Source organism: Telopea speciosissima, chromosome 4, assembly GCF_018873765.1.
Source record: "Telopea speciosissima isolate NSW1024214 ecotype Mountain lineage chromosome 4, Tspe_v1, whole genome shotgun sequence".
Lineage (NCBI taxonomy): Eukaryota > Viridiplantae > Streptophyta > Magnoliopsida > Proteales > Proteaceae > Telopea > Telopea speciosissima.
In genome coordinates, this window is record NC_057919.1 from 17,413,578 (window position 1) to 17,431,270 (window position 17,693).

General features: G+C 39.6%; 2 protein-coding genes across 2 annotated transcripts; both read right to left on the reverse strand.

Annotated features, from left to right (window-relative positions):
- Window positions 1–2,501: 2,501 nt before the first annotated feature.
- On the reverse strand, window positions 2,502–3,391 carry LOC122658359 (transcription factor CSA-like). Its single transcript, XM_043853280.1, has one exon. The coding sequence runs from the start codon at window positions 3,359–3,361 to the stop codon at window positions 2,606–2,608; it is 756 nt and encodes a 251-aa protein (XP_043709215.1). The 5' UTR covers window positions 3,362–3,391; the 3' UTR covers window positions 2,502–2,605.
- A 6,872-nt stretch (window positions 3,392–10,263) lies between these two features.
- On the reverse strand, window positions 10,264–11,095 carry LOC122658361 (protein MIZU-KUSSEI 1). The gene has a single exon (XM_043853284.1). The coding sequence runs from the start codon at window positions 11,020–11,022 to the stop codon at window positions 10,336–10,338; it is 687 nt and encodes a 228-aa protein (XP_043709219.1). The 5' UTR covers window positions 11,023–11,095; the 3' UTR covers window positions 10,264–10,335.
- Between the last annotated feature and the right edge of the window lie 6,598 nt (window positions 11,096–17,693).

Below are 17,693 nucleotides of genomic sequence, written 5' to 3' on the forward strand. Positions count from 1 at the left end.
GCAGAGAAATCTCATACCCTACTCCAATCATTCTGTTTGAAACAATTTCGTGAGGATCTTTTTCTCATATTGGCCATCATTTGGTGGAAATGGAGTAAAAAATTTTGGTTTTTTCTAAATGCCCCCTCCAAATTGCTCATACTTACAAATGCATCTTTGAACTTTTACTATTTCAAAATGCACCCCTACCTTCCAAACTTTGCAAAACTCTAATCCAGTTTTGAGTCGAGCTAAACTTGGTTTTATCTAGACTTATCCAACTGTTTAGATTGTTGCTATACATGTTAATCAGTAATTTGAGTGCCTTTAAACCACTCTCTCTTCTTAGTAGCAGAATTTATCAAATCTAACATTTCAGTTGTGAATGGGGTACTCTAGGGACTTGTGGAAGAGTTTCGCATACCTAAAAATGCGAACCCAAAGTTAAATAGAATTTCTATCTTTAGTTTTTTAAGGGGAAATTTACACATACCACCCTGAGGTTTGACGAAAGGATATTTTTACCCCCTAGGTTTGGAAAATTCTGCATACCTCCCTGAGGTTTGCAAACTGTAACAGATAGGTCCATTCCGTCAGTTCATGACTAACACTGTTAAAAAGTAGACTTGAACTGACGGAATTGCCCTTACACAAAAATAAAAAATAAAAATAAAAACACTTGCAACTCATCTTCCCCACTCGATTTTAGGGAAGATGAGTTGCAGGTTTCAAAACCCTTTCAACCCTTACTGAAATTAGGGAAAATTTTCAAATTTACTCCACCTACAACTCATCTTCCTAAGAGGAATTTCATCAAGAATGAAGCAAAGACATAAAAAAAAGAGAGAATTTAACAACTTCAAGATTGCCATGCTTGACACAAAAATCAAAATAGATAGAAGTAGGCCAATGTCAGATTATTTCGAGAAAGAATTCAGTAAGGAAGTAATCTCGGTTTTCAATTACCCATATGGAGGAAGGGGAAATCCAATCTAAGGCTGCAGATTTTTTTTTTTCTTGCAAAATTGTTGGATTCCAGGCCTTCAAGAACCCAATTTTGTGTAAGAACTCTCGCAGCTCTGCAGGGATAAACACTGGAGAAACGAGGAGAAACAAAAACCTTGGTGGAACGAAGCAGAACACGAGAGATTAAATAGACAAAAACCCACCAAGATGTTCAGATTCCACCATGTAGGAAAAGCAATCTGAGGGAAACCCAGATGGATGCAAAGATCCAAAAGTGATTTGATGGAACAAAAGAATGGTTTGGGAAGAAGAGGTTGAAAATTCAATTTAGGGTTTGACCATGCCATTAACGAGAGAGGGTCAAAGCAAGAAACTAATGACAAACTGGGGAAATTACGCCATAAACTAATTAGAGTTCTTATTGGACTACAAAGTAAGATAAAAACCAACACAACTTGCCACAGTCAAAGTCTAAAATCACCTTGCTTGAGGAAGCGAGGGGAATATTCGAACAGATCTTAATGTTTCAAAAAAATCAACTTGTGACTGCCCATTAATGGTGTTCTTCATCTCGAAAAGGTCATATGGACCCCATGGAAACTCCTTGTTACGGATGTGCAAATATGGGTATGCTCCTGGCTCTTCAATGTGGGGATGACCCTTCGATAAATTGACAATAGCTAAAATTGTGCACGATACTATGCCAGCATATGTTATCTTTTCCCATTTTGCCGCTTCATGAGCATTATCATGCTGAGCAGAGGAAGTAAACCCCCTCTTAAAAGGAGTTGTTCTTGCGCCTCTTCGAATGTTGCTTGAAATCCAGATCCCATCATCGCCATCGCCATTGTCGTCTCTTCTCGTCCTTCTCCAAACGATCAACCAATCCTCCGATTGCAGGTTTGCAGGTATGTGTATGTGTTCCAAACCTGCAACTCATCTTCCCCAATCGATTTTGGGGAAGATGAGTTGCAGGGTTTTTTTTATTTATTTTTTATTGTAAGGGCAATTCCGTCAGTTCAAATCTAATTTTTAACAGTGTTAGTCATGAACTGACAGAATGGACCTATTTGTTACCGTTTGCAAACCTCAGGGGGGGTACGTAGAATTTTCCAAACCTAGGGGGTAAAAATATCCTTTCTTCAAACCTCAGGGTGGTATGCGTAAATTACCCTTTTTTTAAGTTACTACTCAAATCAAATCTATCAAAACTATAGTTTCATTTCTCCCCGTAAAACATGATTAAGAAGTTTTCTTTTTTCGGATAATTTTATGTTTTATTTGATTTTCAGTGTCAAACCCTAATCGATTTGAGGAATATGAGGTCAATTTGGTCACTTAACTCTTTAATTTTGGTAAGAATTTTATCATAAGAGTATTTAGATCATTAGATTCCCTTGAAGCTAACTTTTAACGTTTTCGATCTGGACTAGAGTGTTACAAAGTTTGGAAAGTAAAGGTGCATTTAGAAATATACCGAAATTTCGGCCATCCAAAATGATGAGATTGAGAAGACAAGAAGAACCACTGTAGAGATTGTTTGTTAATCTGCAAATGAAAGCTATTATTTGGCTTTGAACAATTTTAACAAGTAATTAATTAAGATTAGAAAAAAAATGAACACAGAAGCCAAGGCAGAGAGAGAGAGAGAGAGAGACTGCTAATCCGTCGTATGCCCTTCCATGGATAGGCCAGGCCCAGCAGTTGCTGTTTCAGACAAAGACGCCGTCACATAATTCCTAACCTCTCTCGCAATCACATCCCTCATCATATCCCAAAACCTCGCCGGCAAGTTCTTCATCTGAATCTGCCTCTCCGGCGCCGCACAACCTATCCCGGGCGGCGCTAGCGTCAAAGCGGTCTGTGGTTCCGGCTCCGGCTCCGGCTCGACTGGGGTTGACAAATACCCATACCCCCGAGTCATTGTCCCACTTCCATTATTAATATCTCTCTCAGCCACCGCTACTACTTCTTTCGGCTTCCTCCTAAGTGTCGAGTTCCAATGGTTCTTCACGGCATTATCGGTCCGACCGGGGAGCAACCGAGCAATAGTGGCCCATCTGTTCCCGTACTTGGCATGGGCGGCTAAGATAGTTTCGTCCTCTGCGGGAGAGAAGGGACGGTGCTCCACATTGGGGCTTAGCTGGTTGCACCAACGGAGCCGGCACGATTTCCCGGACCGACCGGGTATGTAACGGCTTATCAAAGACCAGTTTCGAGCGCCGTGTTGTTCGACCAGTCTGGTAAGAACCTTGTCTTCCTCGGTGCTCCATGGCCCTTTGATTCTCTCCGATTTCTTTGTCTCTATCTTTCTCACTGCTGGTTGTTTTGACGACTCAGAAGAAGTAGAATCTGAAGACGATGAAGATGAAGTTGCAGAAGAAGAAGAACAACGAGTGTTGTTGATTGCTTCCATGACTAACTAGAGAGAGAGAGAGAGAGAGATAAAGAGAGAGAGGGGGGGAAGGCTATATTCAGGGCATTTTGCCTTTCGCTAGCTGTTGGGGACTTCTGAGAAATTTCCTTTGCTGCTACAATATTGCAGAGACCGTTAACATTCTTTTTATTCTTTATGTTGGGTGCGACTCTAACCAGAGCAGGTGCGTAAATGCGCACCGTGTATTCGTGCAGCGGTTTCTCGTCCGCCCTTTCTTCCTTTTTTCTGCGACTGAGGGTTTGTCGTGACTCGTAAGTGGGAAATTCATGATTTCTGTTTTAGTAGGCTGGAGTGAGTCTGGACTCTGGACTCTTGAAATGGCCATATCATTAGTTGAATCGACAAAAGTTCCCAGTAGACAGAACTGGGTGGGGCCCACTTTCTTACGGTCCCACTTTTATGTATTCCTACAACGACCGGTGGGATCCACACATGATTCTAAGTATCGGTATTAGATCGTCCATATCGGGTGATCTGTAGCGTTTTGTACCTTATCGATCCAGATACTGTGGTGATATGGCACCGGTGACACAGTACGAACAAGGGATAAATCAGTTAAAAAACTTATTTTAAAAGGAAGATCAAGGTCAAATTTGTCCAATCTTTGCTGATACTGATTCGATACTATATCGATTTCCTAGTTGACCAATATCCGTTCCGTTACAGTGTACTAAAACCATGGATCCACAGCTTATTCACATATCATTCATTTGTTTTTCAAATACATGACTATGACCTCTTTTAAATAATATTGTCATTTATAACCACTTTTGTTTGCTTTTGTATTTTCGTTAAGAATTTCTGAAGGGAACTTAGATAAACCATATTGTATTTGCATGTCTACCCGGTCACACATGGGACCTACTAGTATATTTATTTTAAAAACAAGATAAGTAGATTAGATATGATAGAGGGATTTTTTAGCAAATGACATATAGGAGGGATAAAATAATATATAAATTAAAGGGTAATAAGGTCATTTTAAGAAGAAAAAAAATGGACACAAAGCGGCTCAAGATCCTTTTCCCATTTGATATAAAAGGGCCAAGTAGAAGCGATAAAACATAAAGATTAAAAACCATTTCTTTTTCACGTACGGCGGCGCACTTATCCTAAAGAACTTTAGAGTAAGAAGATCATTTAAAACATGACAGTAAGGCGAATGCTGGAACCATACATTTCATTAACAACATGTTTTGTTTTTTTATTACATGTAAAAAAATTTATAAAAATGGAGACAAGTGGGGCCATTAGGGCGGAAATAATCCTCTCCAATCGTTAAAGTGTGGCAGTGCGGTAGTGTTAGGTAGAGACATCGACACCTGGTAGTTATCACATCCAACAATCCATATCATTGAACTTGGGCCGTTTGATGCGGCAACTCTCTGGTGTCAACATCTCTACCTAGCATTGTCGCAATGCCGCACTTTAGGAATTTGAGAGGATTAAAATCCCCATTAAGGGGTGTGGTCGTCTTTTTGACCATCGTACTAGTTCTACTTTCAATTGCACATTTTTTTGGGAGGGAGGGGAAGAAAGAATGCTAACCGGTGAGTGTGTGGCCGTGTACATGCACCCAGACACAACCTAGCGTTGAAAGATCATCACACACCCTCCAAAAGATGGAAAAATCTAGGGGTGCATCAGTCTTTTCACATCGAACTATGTTTAAGCATAGGTACACACTCACACATAGCACCGATTAGCATTAGGGCTGTAAACGGATCGGATTCGACTCGGATAGTGCTATATCCACATCCGCATCCGATTAGCATCTCCTTTTCCAATTATTTTTTTTTGGGGGGGGGGGGGGGGGAGGGGAGTCAGTTTTAGTTGGGTAAAGGGCCAATGGGGAGCAAGGATTTTGGATGTTGAAATTCAATATTAATATCTCTCGCTTGTTTACAAATCCATAGATTCATCACCTGCCTTTTAGACTTTAGAGAAGGCATGAGGCATGCATGTCCACATCGGATGGGGTCCAGTAACAGGCTGGCTGGTGGGTGGAGAATCTCACGTGATACGAAAATGTCTGAACGGGGCTTTGACTTTTAAACAACATTTAAAAATGTCCAAAGTTGAACGTTAACGTCTATCAGGCTCTATGCTCACCTCGGATCACCTCACCCAGTGGGGCCACAATAATGAGATCTCCGCCGCCCGAGCGGCTACCGGGCCACCAGCTTTCTGTTTGGTTTGGGCAGTTGGACTTGGGAGGCTTTTTTTGGGTGGAGAAAGGAAAGCTGTTTTGTCGCTTTATGATTGAGACAGCTGGAGGCCTAAGGTTGGGGTGAGGGGAGTGGACCCATGCGTGTGTTGGGTGGTTGGACCCTAACGAACTGTCTGCTGTCATGCATTTCGTGTGGGTCCCACCAAGCTAAGGAGTCTCCAGGAAGGGGAGAGGACTATGCATTAATCCGTTATGCACTACGTAAGGAAAGGCTCCACCAGAGAAATCTTTCTTTTTAGATCATTGTCAGCCTTTGGATTCGAGTTGTCTCCATCGTAGGGACTAGGGACCATATTTTTTCCCTACCAAACCAATCAACTACTGCTGGTTAGCCGTATAACTAATTGCCCCGATACGGTGATACCTAATAATCTAATGCCGCGTGGTATCGTGGAATTTCTTTTATGGGGGTGTTGGTCTCTCTGTCGCAGCGCAACCTGTGCCCAGACACATGGGGTTGGGCGCAATGACCACCCTGCCCTTTGCATAGGCTGCCCATATGTCTGGGCGAAAACTGCGCTGCAGCACAAAGAACATTCTCTCTTCTTTTATTGATAAATGCACCTTTCATGGACTATCTTTTTTCTTATGAGTTGAGCTCTTAGGCCCCAACTAGTAAGGATTTTAATCCATATTTGGATGTCAAGAAAAGGTTGGAAAAAAAAATTCAAAAGTTATACTCATAAATCAATCATTTGTATATTTATTTTTGTCTTGTTATGTTTTTTTTTCCATCCAAACATAGCCTTAATTTCAAACTTATTTCCATAAGTAACCCCAGACTCCCGTCTATATACTCTCTACCATTTTTTAGGGGAAAGGATCACCATTCTCCAATATGTTGCTATCAATCCATGCCTCTCAATTATCTTAGCTCTTTTTCTTTAAGAATCCTCAAAAATCATTAGTTACTTAATTTTTTATTTATTATTAATTAGATTTCTATTCTGATTGTGATAAATTATATTTTAAATTATCCAAATTCGGATACGGATACCTCTAAACATATATGGATGCAATTCGAATTTGGATTTTCCACTATCCATTTACATCCCTATGTATAACTTGAAAGCATGCATAATTTTTTTTTCTTTTTAAATAATAATAAATGGAAACAAAATTTCTAGGTGGCTTTACCCAGAGAGTGTTCTCTAGGCATGTAAAATTGCTTCCTCACCGTGGAATAGACTAAAGTTATAGGGATCTTTATCCTCTTAGGTTCCTTGCCCGGTAAAGTTAGTCCAACCTGCTTGGGTGGAGTCCACCCCCCTCTTATTAGAGGCACTAGAAAATTGTACTGGGCAGAGAACCTGAGAGGATAATCTTCCAACGTTACAGTCTCTATTAAGGGTTGCATGCCACTACTATGTGTGGTATATATAATGATCCATATGAGTGTGCTGCCACATCTCTAATCACCTCCAAAGTTTTATCATAAAAAAGAATCTGTTTTTCTCACTTGTGTTGTGATTGGTAATTAGAAATTATATATACACTGCTCTAATTATTGTATGGGTTATCGTTCTTTGTGGAGGAGCGTATCGCCTATGTATACATAAGGGCCAATGAGAGTGCGCATGTTCATCCCCAATCCTTACTATTGAAATCCAAGTTGCAGAACCAAACCCATCACAACTCACAACACTTTCCATCAGTATATTTAATAGATTTTAGGGAAAAAAAAAAGAAAGTTGTTATGCGTGGCGCCCGTGCCCAGACACGGGAAGGGGTGAAATATATGATCGCCCCACATCTCGTCAAAGTCTCTGCATTCTCACTCAAAGTCTTGTTAGTAGCATCAATCATAAAGAGAGATGAGAGGGCTTAGGTTTGAGGTTTTTTAGCAAAATTATAGTTTTTGTAGCAAAATTATAGTTTTTGCCCTCAATTTGAGCGGTTATGAACAAATATTCATTAACTCTTTGCCTCAAAATATATTGAAGTGATTTTCGCTTCTAAAATTGAATTAATCGGAGAAATATTTCAAGATTTCTATTTCAATTGAATTCTATCAATAAAGAAAAAAGATATATAAATCCCACTAAACAGCCTGAGAAATAGATATCACCCCTTAAAATTGAAATTGAAATTGAAACCATACCAAATTGTGATGGATAAAGAACAAATACTGTAATGGGTATCCTGAAATCCTTTCCTTTCTCTTTTCAATGTTGTTGGTTCTGCATGCATTGCTTGGCCTTAACTGTTAGTACGGAGGCTAGGTTATCCTTTCTTGGTAAGATGTGGAGGGAGTCATAGGAGAAGCTGTTTGAGTTGAGTCCGGATAAATTAGGCTGACCAATTCTTTTGGTTTGTTTAGGCTGTGTTTGGTATGCATTCTAAGTCAATAATGCATTCTGAGATACTAAAAATAAATTTTTTTTTTCTATTATCTCAAAATATTGCATTTCAAGAATGTATACCAAATGCAGCCTTAAACAATTATTGACTATTTGAAAAAATGGAAAAAGGGTGGACCATGCTACCAGGGTGCCCACTCTATGTTTATTTCTCTCCCCTTCCCATGGGGAAAGACCATCTTGCCTTTCCCATTAGACAAGGCTGCCCGCTTAGCGTGCCAACTGCCAATCCTCTCCCTTGAAAAATTTTGTAAATAGTTTGAGAAGCTTGGCTCGTTACAGAAGCGCATAGCTTTCTCAGGCAAAAACAGGCCTGTGCCTCGTCTGTTCAATCTAGCCTTTCTGTATACGTAATCTCTTGAATGAAAAGCCCATCCATCAGGAGATCGCAGTTCTCTTCTAATATGTGGCATTCCCAGAGGGCTTGCGGAACGTTCTACAGATCAATCCCAGATCTAAGCTCACATCAGATCAAAGCATTGTTAAGCCAATTTGGGCCCTGGCCCAGGCCAGGCCCACCTTACACTAACATCTTTGTGTCTTTCTTTCTCCTCCTCACGTTAAATGACCATGTTGCCACTCCTATGTAGGATATCATTTCGCCACACTTCATTGGTTTGCTCTTCTATACTGTTTGCTCTCAATGAACCCTCTCCCAAAATTTAAGTAACCAAATTTAAAATGTTTTGGAGTTAGTTTCATAATCATATTAAATGATTACAAAAGTTCCATTTTAATTTTGATTTAATTTAAATACTTTTATTTCCCTTGGTTCAAGGGCGAGGGTTGTGTAAGCAAGCAACATAGTGGAGCATACCAATGAGGTGGGACAAAGAAAGTTTAGTGTTCAGGAGTGTGGCTCTCAAACCAACGCCTATGTGTCTGTCTTTCTCATTTTTTTTTAAACCCGAATATTCACTGGGACCTGGGCCAGCCCCTAGAAATCAAAGGGGCGCCATTGATTAACTTTCACACATGCCCAAGGGCTATTCTCCCGGACAGAGAACACTTCATCAACGATATATATATACATAGAAGGGAACTGGAGTCATTTCATGTGAAGAGGAAAGAGATAGACATAGAGGTGCTAGTGTAGTAGTGTACCCAGCAGCCCATAGAACCTTTTCCCTTAATATAAATTTGGGAAGCAGTTTTCTGTACGGGAGTGTGGCCTACGTCAGCACTCCCATGTGTCTATCTCTCTCCTCCTTAAAACAAGGGGGCAGAGATGTCTTTTCACATGGGGATGAGAGAGATAGACTCAAGGGAGTGCTGGCGTAGGCCACACTCCCCGACAGAAAACTTTTTCCCTATAAATTTTTACAACCATGAATGGAAAGGATTGCAAAGGAGGAAAATGATATGGTCACGGGTTTCTTTTAATCAAATGCAAAAGGGGGGAAAGTGTGACATGTTCATGGGACTAACCCACGCATTGGGAAGTCTTTTCTCTCGCTCTTTCAACGACAAAGATGGAACTACAAATGCTTATCTTCCCTTTTTTCCATTTCAACTTACATAGACCAGAGAGATAGGGGACCCCTGATCAACTTTCTCTCTAAGCTGGCTTTCACAATTTCACTTAATCTTAAGCAGCTCAGAGCCTCTTACATATTTGATGATTGAGACATTGAAACAAACACATGTATTGCTCAGGATTGAACCCAATTACTTATTACACACGGCTGGAGCTTTCTCATGCTTTTTACTTTAAAAAGACTTTCAAACAATTCCCACTTTAACTTTAGGACTAAGTTTTCCCTTCACCCATTGAGGACGATGGTTCACCCACCATCCTAGGGTTCACAAAACCCTCCTAGGATTTTGATATGTTCTAAAATGCCCTTCCGATACCATTTCCTTCCCTCTATCGCCGTCTCCTACCTTGCGGATCCCACTCACTGTGGGTGGAAGAAAACTCGGTCCTTAAGTCTATATGTATGTTTCATGTTACAAAATTAAACCGGTGCATTCTTATTGGATTTGTTTTGGACTTGCTCATTCTCACATTGAAACAATTGAAACCAAATCGAAACCGGTCCAAACCGACCAATTGACACCGGATCTTTATCCCCTCCAATTCCCTGTTCGCCCCAGTTCCCTAGTGCCTCTAACAAGGAGGGGCAATGACCACCCTACTTTTACCCAAACACTCTGCCCAGGTGGGATCCATCCCCCCCTTATTAGAGGCACTGAGAAATTGGGCCGGACAGGGAATTGGAGGAGATAATTTCCCAATTGACATCCGTAGCTACCATTTACAATTGAATATGGTTACACAAAACTCACAAACGTATTAATATTAGTGTATTATTCTTACATACAAGTAAAATATTACAGTAATTATTTGATATTTCAATTCTTCATTGAGGCCTCACAAAGAAGATGCTTAACTCCGGTCCACCCATGTCATCTTCTGGGTTTAACATGTGGAAAGCTTCCGAGTCTTTGGACCCAACCACCCTCTCGAACCGGGCCCGGACATAAGTGAGCTCCCCATCTACAGATTCTTTCTCAGATGGTGGACAAGGAAGAACACCAGCTCCCATAGAAACCCCTCTCAATAACTGCATCACATAAAGTTCATCTTCAGAGATTTGCTTCCTCCTAATAGAATAACCAACTTTACGCCCATTACAATACACAGCCCATACAAACTCTTCCAAAAGCTTCTTCTTGTGAGTCTTGTTCTCACTCTCAAGAGCAATTCTGACTAACCCTGAAGATATCTCCTTATGGAACAAATTTGTGTGCATAGGTAGCTCTATTACAAACATGGGTACACACTTGGGATCTTCTTGTATGATCAAATTCAGTCTCCCTTTACGATATCCGAACAGAGTTCCGGTCGTGGCATCGACGTTGTTGCCGGTGAGTAAAGACTTCTTTGGTCGTCCTAGTAGTGCCACCATCTTGCAACCTGAATTCAATAAAGGGAAGAGCTTGAACATCCGAAATAGCCCTCCGGCCGACTTCGATCTCTTGTCTCTTGATGTAGCATGTTTGAGTAAAGAAATTAAGCCCGGAGTTTCCATGGAAGACAATGGCATAATACCATAAGAGAAGGGCCTTGTAAGAATGGGTAATGAAAGGTATAGAAAGAAGGTTTGTTAAGAAAGAATGACAAGCTTTACCAATTCTATATATAGAAAGAAGGATTGTAAATTGTAATGGGTAATGGAGAGAGTTGGGCAAGTGGGGTTATTAGGAAAAGAAAGGGAGGAAAATTGGGTAGCTAAAGTTGGATGTGACCAAGTTTAGTGTTGGAAAGAAAGTGGGGGCTTGGATGTGATAAGATAACAAGGGAGGACCACTTAGGTTATGGGGAGTGGGGAAGTGAGGGAGAGGAAGAAGGGAAGAAAAAAAATGGAGGAGGACCCTAGTAGTGCTTTTCAGTTTCGCATGTGCTTTCTCTGATCATTACATGGGTTATCAACCTCACTTACTTTAAGCTTTTCCATCCCATCTCAAACACTCACTAATTATTGAGGTACTCTTCAACTTTGCTCAATCACATGTGATATGTCCTGCTTGTATCTGTAAATCTCTCTCAAACACTTATAAGTAATCACTAGTGTTGTAGTTTCATTGACAGTGTCTGTCACTTAGATGAAAAGCTAGATATTTTGGTTTTGTTTATAGAGTTTAGGAAGTGTGGATTGCTTGAATTGAATGCCTAGAACATTGAACAGTGTTAGCACTACACTTTCTTGGAGAACTTGAGTTCAGTGAAAACCAAAAATTTAATTTGGTACCAAACAGAGACCAGGTAAATCCTTGTTAGCTCAAGCCAATGGAAGGTGTGAGGAGAGTTGCTGATGGGTTAAAAACTTTAAGTAGTCCTTGTCTTGAGGAATGAATGGATAGACACCACCAACAAATGCTTGTCAGGTTTCATTGGGTCCCTATCATGAATAATTGTAACAGGCAATAGGCAATAGCACTAGGATTCCTCTTATATACAACCCAAAATAAATGTTGTTTAGTATGCATTCCAAGGAATCATACCAAACGTAACCTTAGGCTGTATTTGGTATTCACTTTCGTAATAGATTTTGGGTTTAGAATGTATTTTGAAAGTCAGAAAATAGATAAGATCGAAACAGATTTCAGAATGTGTTTTAGACCCAGAATCTATTCCGAGAATGCATACCAAACAGTCTTAATTTCAAAAACTCCACTATACTATTTCAAATGCTTTCAAAGTATAGTTGTATAACTAATTCTCTTTAACCATGATTTAGAAAGAGGGTGGGGTGACCAAGACCCACAAAATGTTGAGGTTGAGAAGAAAAAATGACAAGACAATGAAGAGATGTGGCATGGGTTATCATCGTGTTGTTTCGGGCTACAATTCTCCTGTGGGGGACCTTCGATCTGATGTAGTTAACAATACTCTGGGAGATCCAAGATCGGATGGTAGTGTTTCAAGCATCATTGATAAGGCAACTTCTTCCATTGCTTCAATCAATCATAGCAGGAGATGGGCGGTTCTTCCCATTCCCCCCTATAATCCTAATGGGAAGAAGGTCAACTTTGCAATTGCGTGATTGGTTGTTAATTTGGGGCTATTTTTGTCATTTAGTTCCTCTTTAGATGGTCTCCCTTTTGCTTGATTTTGGCTGTAGGTTTGTCCAGTGTTCTTTGGTGGAGCGTTCTCTCTGTATTCATTTTCTTTCCTTTTTTCCATGTTCTTTCTCTTTTTTTCTTTTGGAAAAAAAAATATAGTAGACCCAAATAATTAAGATCATGGGTGGAAGACTAAGACTGCATTTGATATGGTTTCTTGAAATACACTATCAACCTAGAATACATTACAAGAATGCATACCAAACACAACCTTACAGAGAAACCTATAATGTAAACACATATAAAATTGAATCTTATCACCAATCTTCACCTTTCTACAAAGAACTAAGAGCTTCTAGAAACAACTTAATTAGCTTTGGGCCCTTCAAATAATGGGTACCCCTTTACAAGGAATAAGGCTCACCCTAAAGTACTTGTCATTTAAAGCAATATGTCCAAGTAAAGGATCTGCTTTTGAATGGTGAACAGTTGATAATGACCGAAGAACCAAACTCTACTGATTGTATAATTATCAACATATCTGATCCTGTAGATTCTTGGGATATCTCCCACTGACAAAATCACTGAGCATTTGAAGTTATTGGTTTGTTGTTTCTTTATGATTTTTTGTTAAGCAACCGTAATGGAAACTACAAATTAAACTATATATTGAAGTGATGAACCCATAAATCATTCTTCTTTCGATCTTCAATGAAGTCGATCCGTGGTTGTCCTACGTGGTCACTTTATCCACATGTCACATTTTGAGCAGTTATTTTACTGTAGAGTTCACTGTTGGAAAAATTTAGTGGGTCTTGTGCAGTCCACTATGAGGACAAGCAATGTTCTCAAAACACTGTTGAAAGCTAGGTATTGGAAATTGAAAAAGGAAGAAAATATATTAAGGAAAAAGGTTCTCTCAGCTGTTGGGGTAGGGTACACTAGCATTTTTATGTCTCTTCTTTACATGAAATGACCTCATTACACTACAATATATGACATCATTTAGTCTTCTTCTCTTGGTATGTATACTCCTATCCCATTTCCTCATAGAACCCTCTCCTATATATTAAGGGCAAGAGATCTCTACTTGGTTGCATTGTCTCTATGTAAGGGTATTTACGTAATATCCCTTTATATGTTCTCATATAATCCTACTTGTATTAATGCCCAGGCTGTGAGGCACAATTTAGTAATTAGCCCATCCGACCTAAACCCTAGTTTTCCTATATATACTATTGGAGCGGAAGATCAGGTATTCCAAACTAGATACTTAGGGTGTAATGCTTTAAGCAACCTTGTGCTTAAAACCCTAACCCTAACAATCTTAAAGCATTATGATTTTTATTTCTCTCGTGATCTAGATCGACTTTGGATTTCGGATCAACATTCGGCTTTGGTGATTGATCGTTTTATTTTGAGAGATCAACGTTAGTACATCTCACTTTTGGTTTGTTGATCGATTTGCGTGATCGGCTTCGGCTTTGATTTATCATTCACAAGTGAGATGATCGATTTGGTCTCGATTCATTGTTATGATCGTGCATTTGATCATGCGGGTTTGATCGATTTGTGTTTTCTTAGCCTGTGCTTTGTAAATCGGACTGCGAGAAGGTAATAAGAGTTTTGTATTCTCAAAACTTTTGATCGATTGATTTTATTTTAATAAAAAAAAAACCAAAAAGGTGGGAAAGCATTGATTGCTCTGGAAAGAGTTTTGTCATTATTCAAAGTTCATTAATTTCATTCACAGTCCACTTCTCTTCTTGATTTGATTAATTATTAAAAAAAAAAAAAAAGAGCCAAGAAGGGAAAGTGCAATTCTTTGACTTCGGTTATCACAATCGTACAAAGGGAGAGTACAGTTTTTTGCTTCGGTTATTATAACCGCACGGCATCATCGATGATCAACACTTGTATCAACCAACATTAGTGTGCACGTTGTGAGCGTCGACACCACCGCAACTCCGCGATCTTTTTCTCCGTCATCTAAATCCGGGTTCTCCATCTCAGTGTACTGTTCCTTGAGCATTTATTTTTTTATTTGAACTTTTGTTTGGGCATATAAACAAATCACTTAATATGGAGAAACACGCTGTTCCAATTGAGATGATCAAATTGGAAAGTTTTAGTGGCTCGAGTTCGGTTCTTGGAAAAGGAAGACTCGGTTTGGGTCAAGTACCTTAATATTTTCTACACTTGTAGTAAATACTTTTTCCGATTGTACGGACTAATCAAGCCCAATGGATAAGTGATGAGGATTTTTGCAAAGACTACCTATTGAAGCGCACTGTCGAGATAGGCGGGGAGACCTATAGTAAATAATAGAGTCTCCAAAGAGATTTGGGAAAACCTAGAAGCCCAATTCAAAAAGGAGGAGGACCTATCAAAAACTCACTTGGTTGACAAGTTTATGGACTTCAAGTTTCAAGAAGATAAGGAGATATTTCCACAAGTAATGAGACTTTGAGAACTTGAGAACAAAATTGAACCAAGAAAACATCCCCGTTGTTGATGCATTCTTAGTGGGTGCAATTATCTTTAAGTTACCCTCTACCGGCATTCCTTTAAAACGAGATGCACAGAAAGAAAACACAAGTGGGGCTGGATGATCTCAAACGGTTCATTAGAATCGAAGATGAGAACAGAGCGGAATAACTTGGAGATGGTGAAACAACAACAGTAACGCCAATTTGATTTCACAACCCAAGAAATATCCTAGGCAGTCCAAGCCACCTAAGAAAGAACCCCAACAGTTGGAGGCCAAAAAGCCTAATTTTAAAAAAAGGGGCAAGTGTCGCAATCGTGGAAAGTGGGGTCACTATGCATCCGAGTGTAGGGGTCCTAAGAAAGGGAACACCGACACACCACGGAAGGAAGTTCACATGCTTGGTGGACAAGATCGAGCCTACTAACTTTGTTGCCATGATTGGCAAGGGTAAGGGGTTGGCGATACATCTTGATTGGTGGTTAGACTCGGAGCGACTTGTCATGTTTGCAATAGCAAGGACCGCTCACCGATGTTGTTCAAGTAGCGAGTAGATCACTTGTTGCAAATGGAGGCGTCGTGGAAGTGGCTCAACAAGGGACAACGAACCTGGTTCTCTCATCGAGTAAAATATTAACTTTGAAAAATGTTAAAATCTTTCCTGGTTTTGAAAAGAATTTAATTTCCATTGGAATTTTGCTTGATCTTGGCATGTCTATTACTTTTAGTAGTGGTAGAGTAACATTGTCTGTTAACTCCTTTTATTTTGGATGTGCTTATAATTTGAATGGTATGTTTAGGTTGAGTTTAGCTAATGAGACAATAAACCAGGTTAACCATAATTTACTTGATCCCAAAATACTACATTGTAGGTTAGGACATGTGAACTATAGGAAAATGCTCAAACTAGCTAAAACTCATAATTTACCATTAGACACTTCAATTAGATTTAATGGATGTGAAGTGTGTGCTCAAACTAAAATAACTAGAAAACCGTTGGACCGGTTTCTAGGAGCACTCAACTTCTTGAACTTATACATTCGACATTTGTGACTTTAAAAGCTACACAACTAGAGGAGGTCAAGTATTTGATAACATTTATAGACGATTTTTCTAGATATTGTCATTTATACCGTTAAAATCTAAAGATGAAGCTTTTGAAAAATTTAAAATTTTCAAGAATAGGGTAGAAAATCGAGTTGAACTTGAAAATTAAAAGATTTAGAAGTGATAGGGAGGAGAATACAAATTGACAGAGTTCAAGGAATTCTATGCCTCTCGCAGCATAATCCTTGAAACCTCGCTCCTTACTCACCTCAATCAAATGGCATAGTGAAAGAAAGAACAGACGTTAACAGAGATGTTAAACTCCATGTTAATGACACCAGTGTATGCCCTCTTCTTTGTTGGGGAGAAGCGATGTTGATTGCAAATCACATTCTAAATAGACTACCACATTCAAAACTAACTTCTACACCTTATGAACTATGGCATAATCATCCTCGTAGATATGACACTCTTAAGGTTTGGGGCTGTATAGCTTATGTTAGGATACAAGACCCTAGGAGACCTAAGGTGGGAACTAGAACAAACACTTGTGTATATCTAGGTTGTGCGAGAAGACAGTCTTGAGATCGATTTTGGATCTATCAACCAATGTGGTGATAGAATCTAGAGATGCTATATTCTTTGAGGATAAATTCCTTAGAGATAAAGGCCCGACCTTGCCTGGTTTGGACCAAGTGGTTACGAATCGCCTTTGGAATCGAACCAATTGTTTTCGACACTACTCCCACAATGCTCCTTGAATCGGAATCTAGAAGAGTATCTACTAGAGATCAGTACCCAAGAATTTTGGTGAGGATTTTGTGACCTACCATTTAGAGGCTGATCCATCCACCTATAAGGAAGCGATGAGATCTAGGGACTCCCTGTTATGGAAAGAAGCCATTGATGAGGAAATGAGCTCTTTAATGCGGAATGAGACCTGGCACCTTGTTGATCCGCCTAGAGGGGCCAAGACAATAGGGTGTAAGTGGGTACTGAAGAAGAAACTTAATCCGGATGGGTCTATAGCCAGGTATAAAGCACGATTAGTAGCTAAGGGCTATAAACAGTGAGAGGGATAGATTATTTTGACATCTACTCTCCGGTCGTCATTTGGCAACAATAAGGATTCTTCTTGCCATAGCATCTATTGAGCACTATGTTGTGCATCAAATGGATGTAAAAATGGCTTTCCTTAATGGAGACCTAACAGAAGAAATCTACATGAACCAACCTGAAGGGTTTGTCATGGAAGGTTCGAAAAAGAGTTTGTAAATTAAACAAATCTCTCTATGGTCTTAAACAAGCACCTAAATTGTGGCATGAGAAGTTTGACAAGACAAGTAAAGAGCTTTGGTTTTCAAACCAAGAACTCGGATAAGTGCCTTTATTTTTTGTCCGAGTTAAACAAGGTCGCGATTATTTGCTTGTATGTAGGCGACATGTTGATTCTAGGTTCGATCTCTCTGTAGTGAGTGACATTAAAGAAATCTTGTCCAAAGAATTCGACATGAAAGATCTTGGTGTGGTAGACACCATTCTTGGGATGAGAGTAAGCTTCAGTGAGCAAGGGATCACCCTTAGTCAAACTCATTACATTGAGAAGCTACTTTCTAG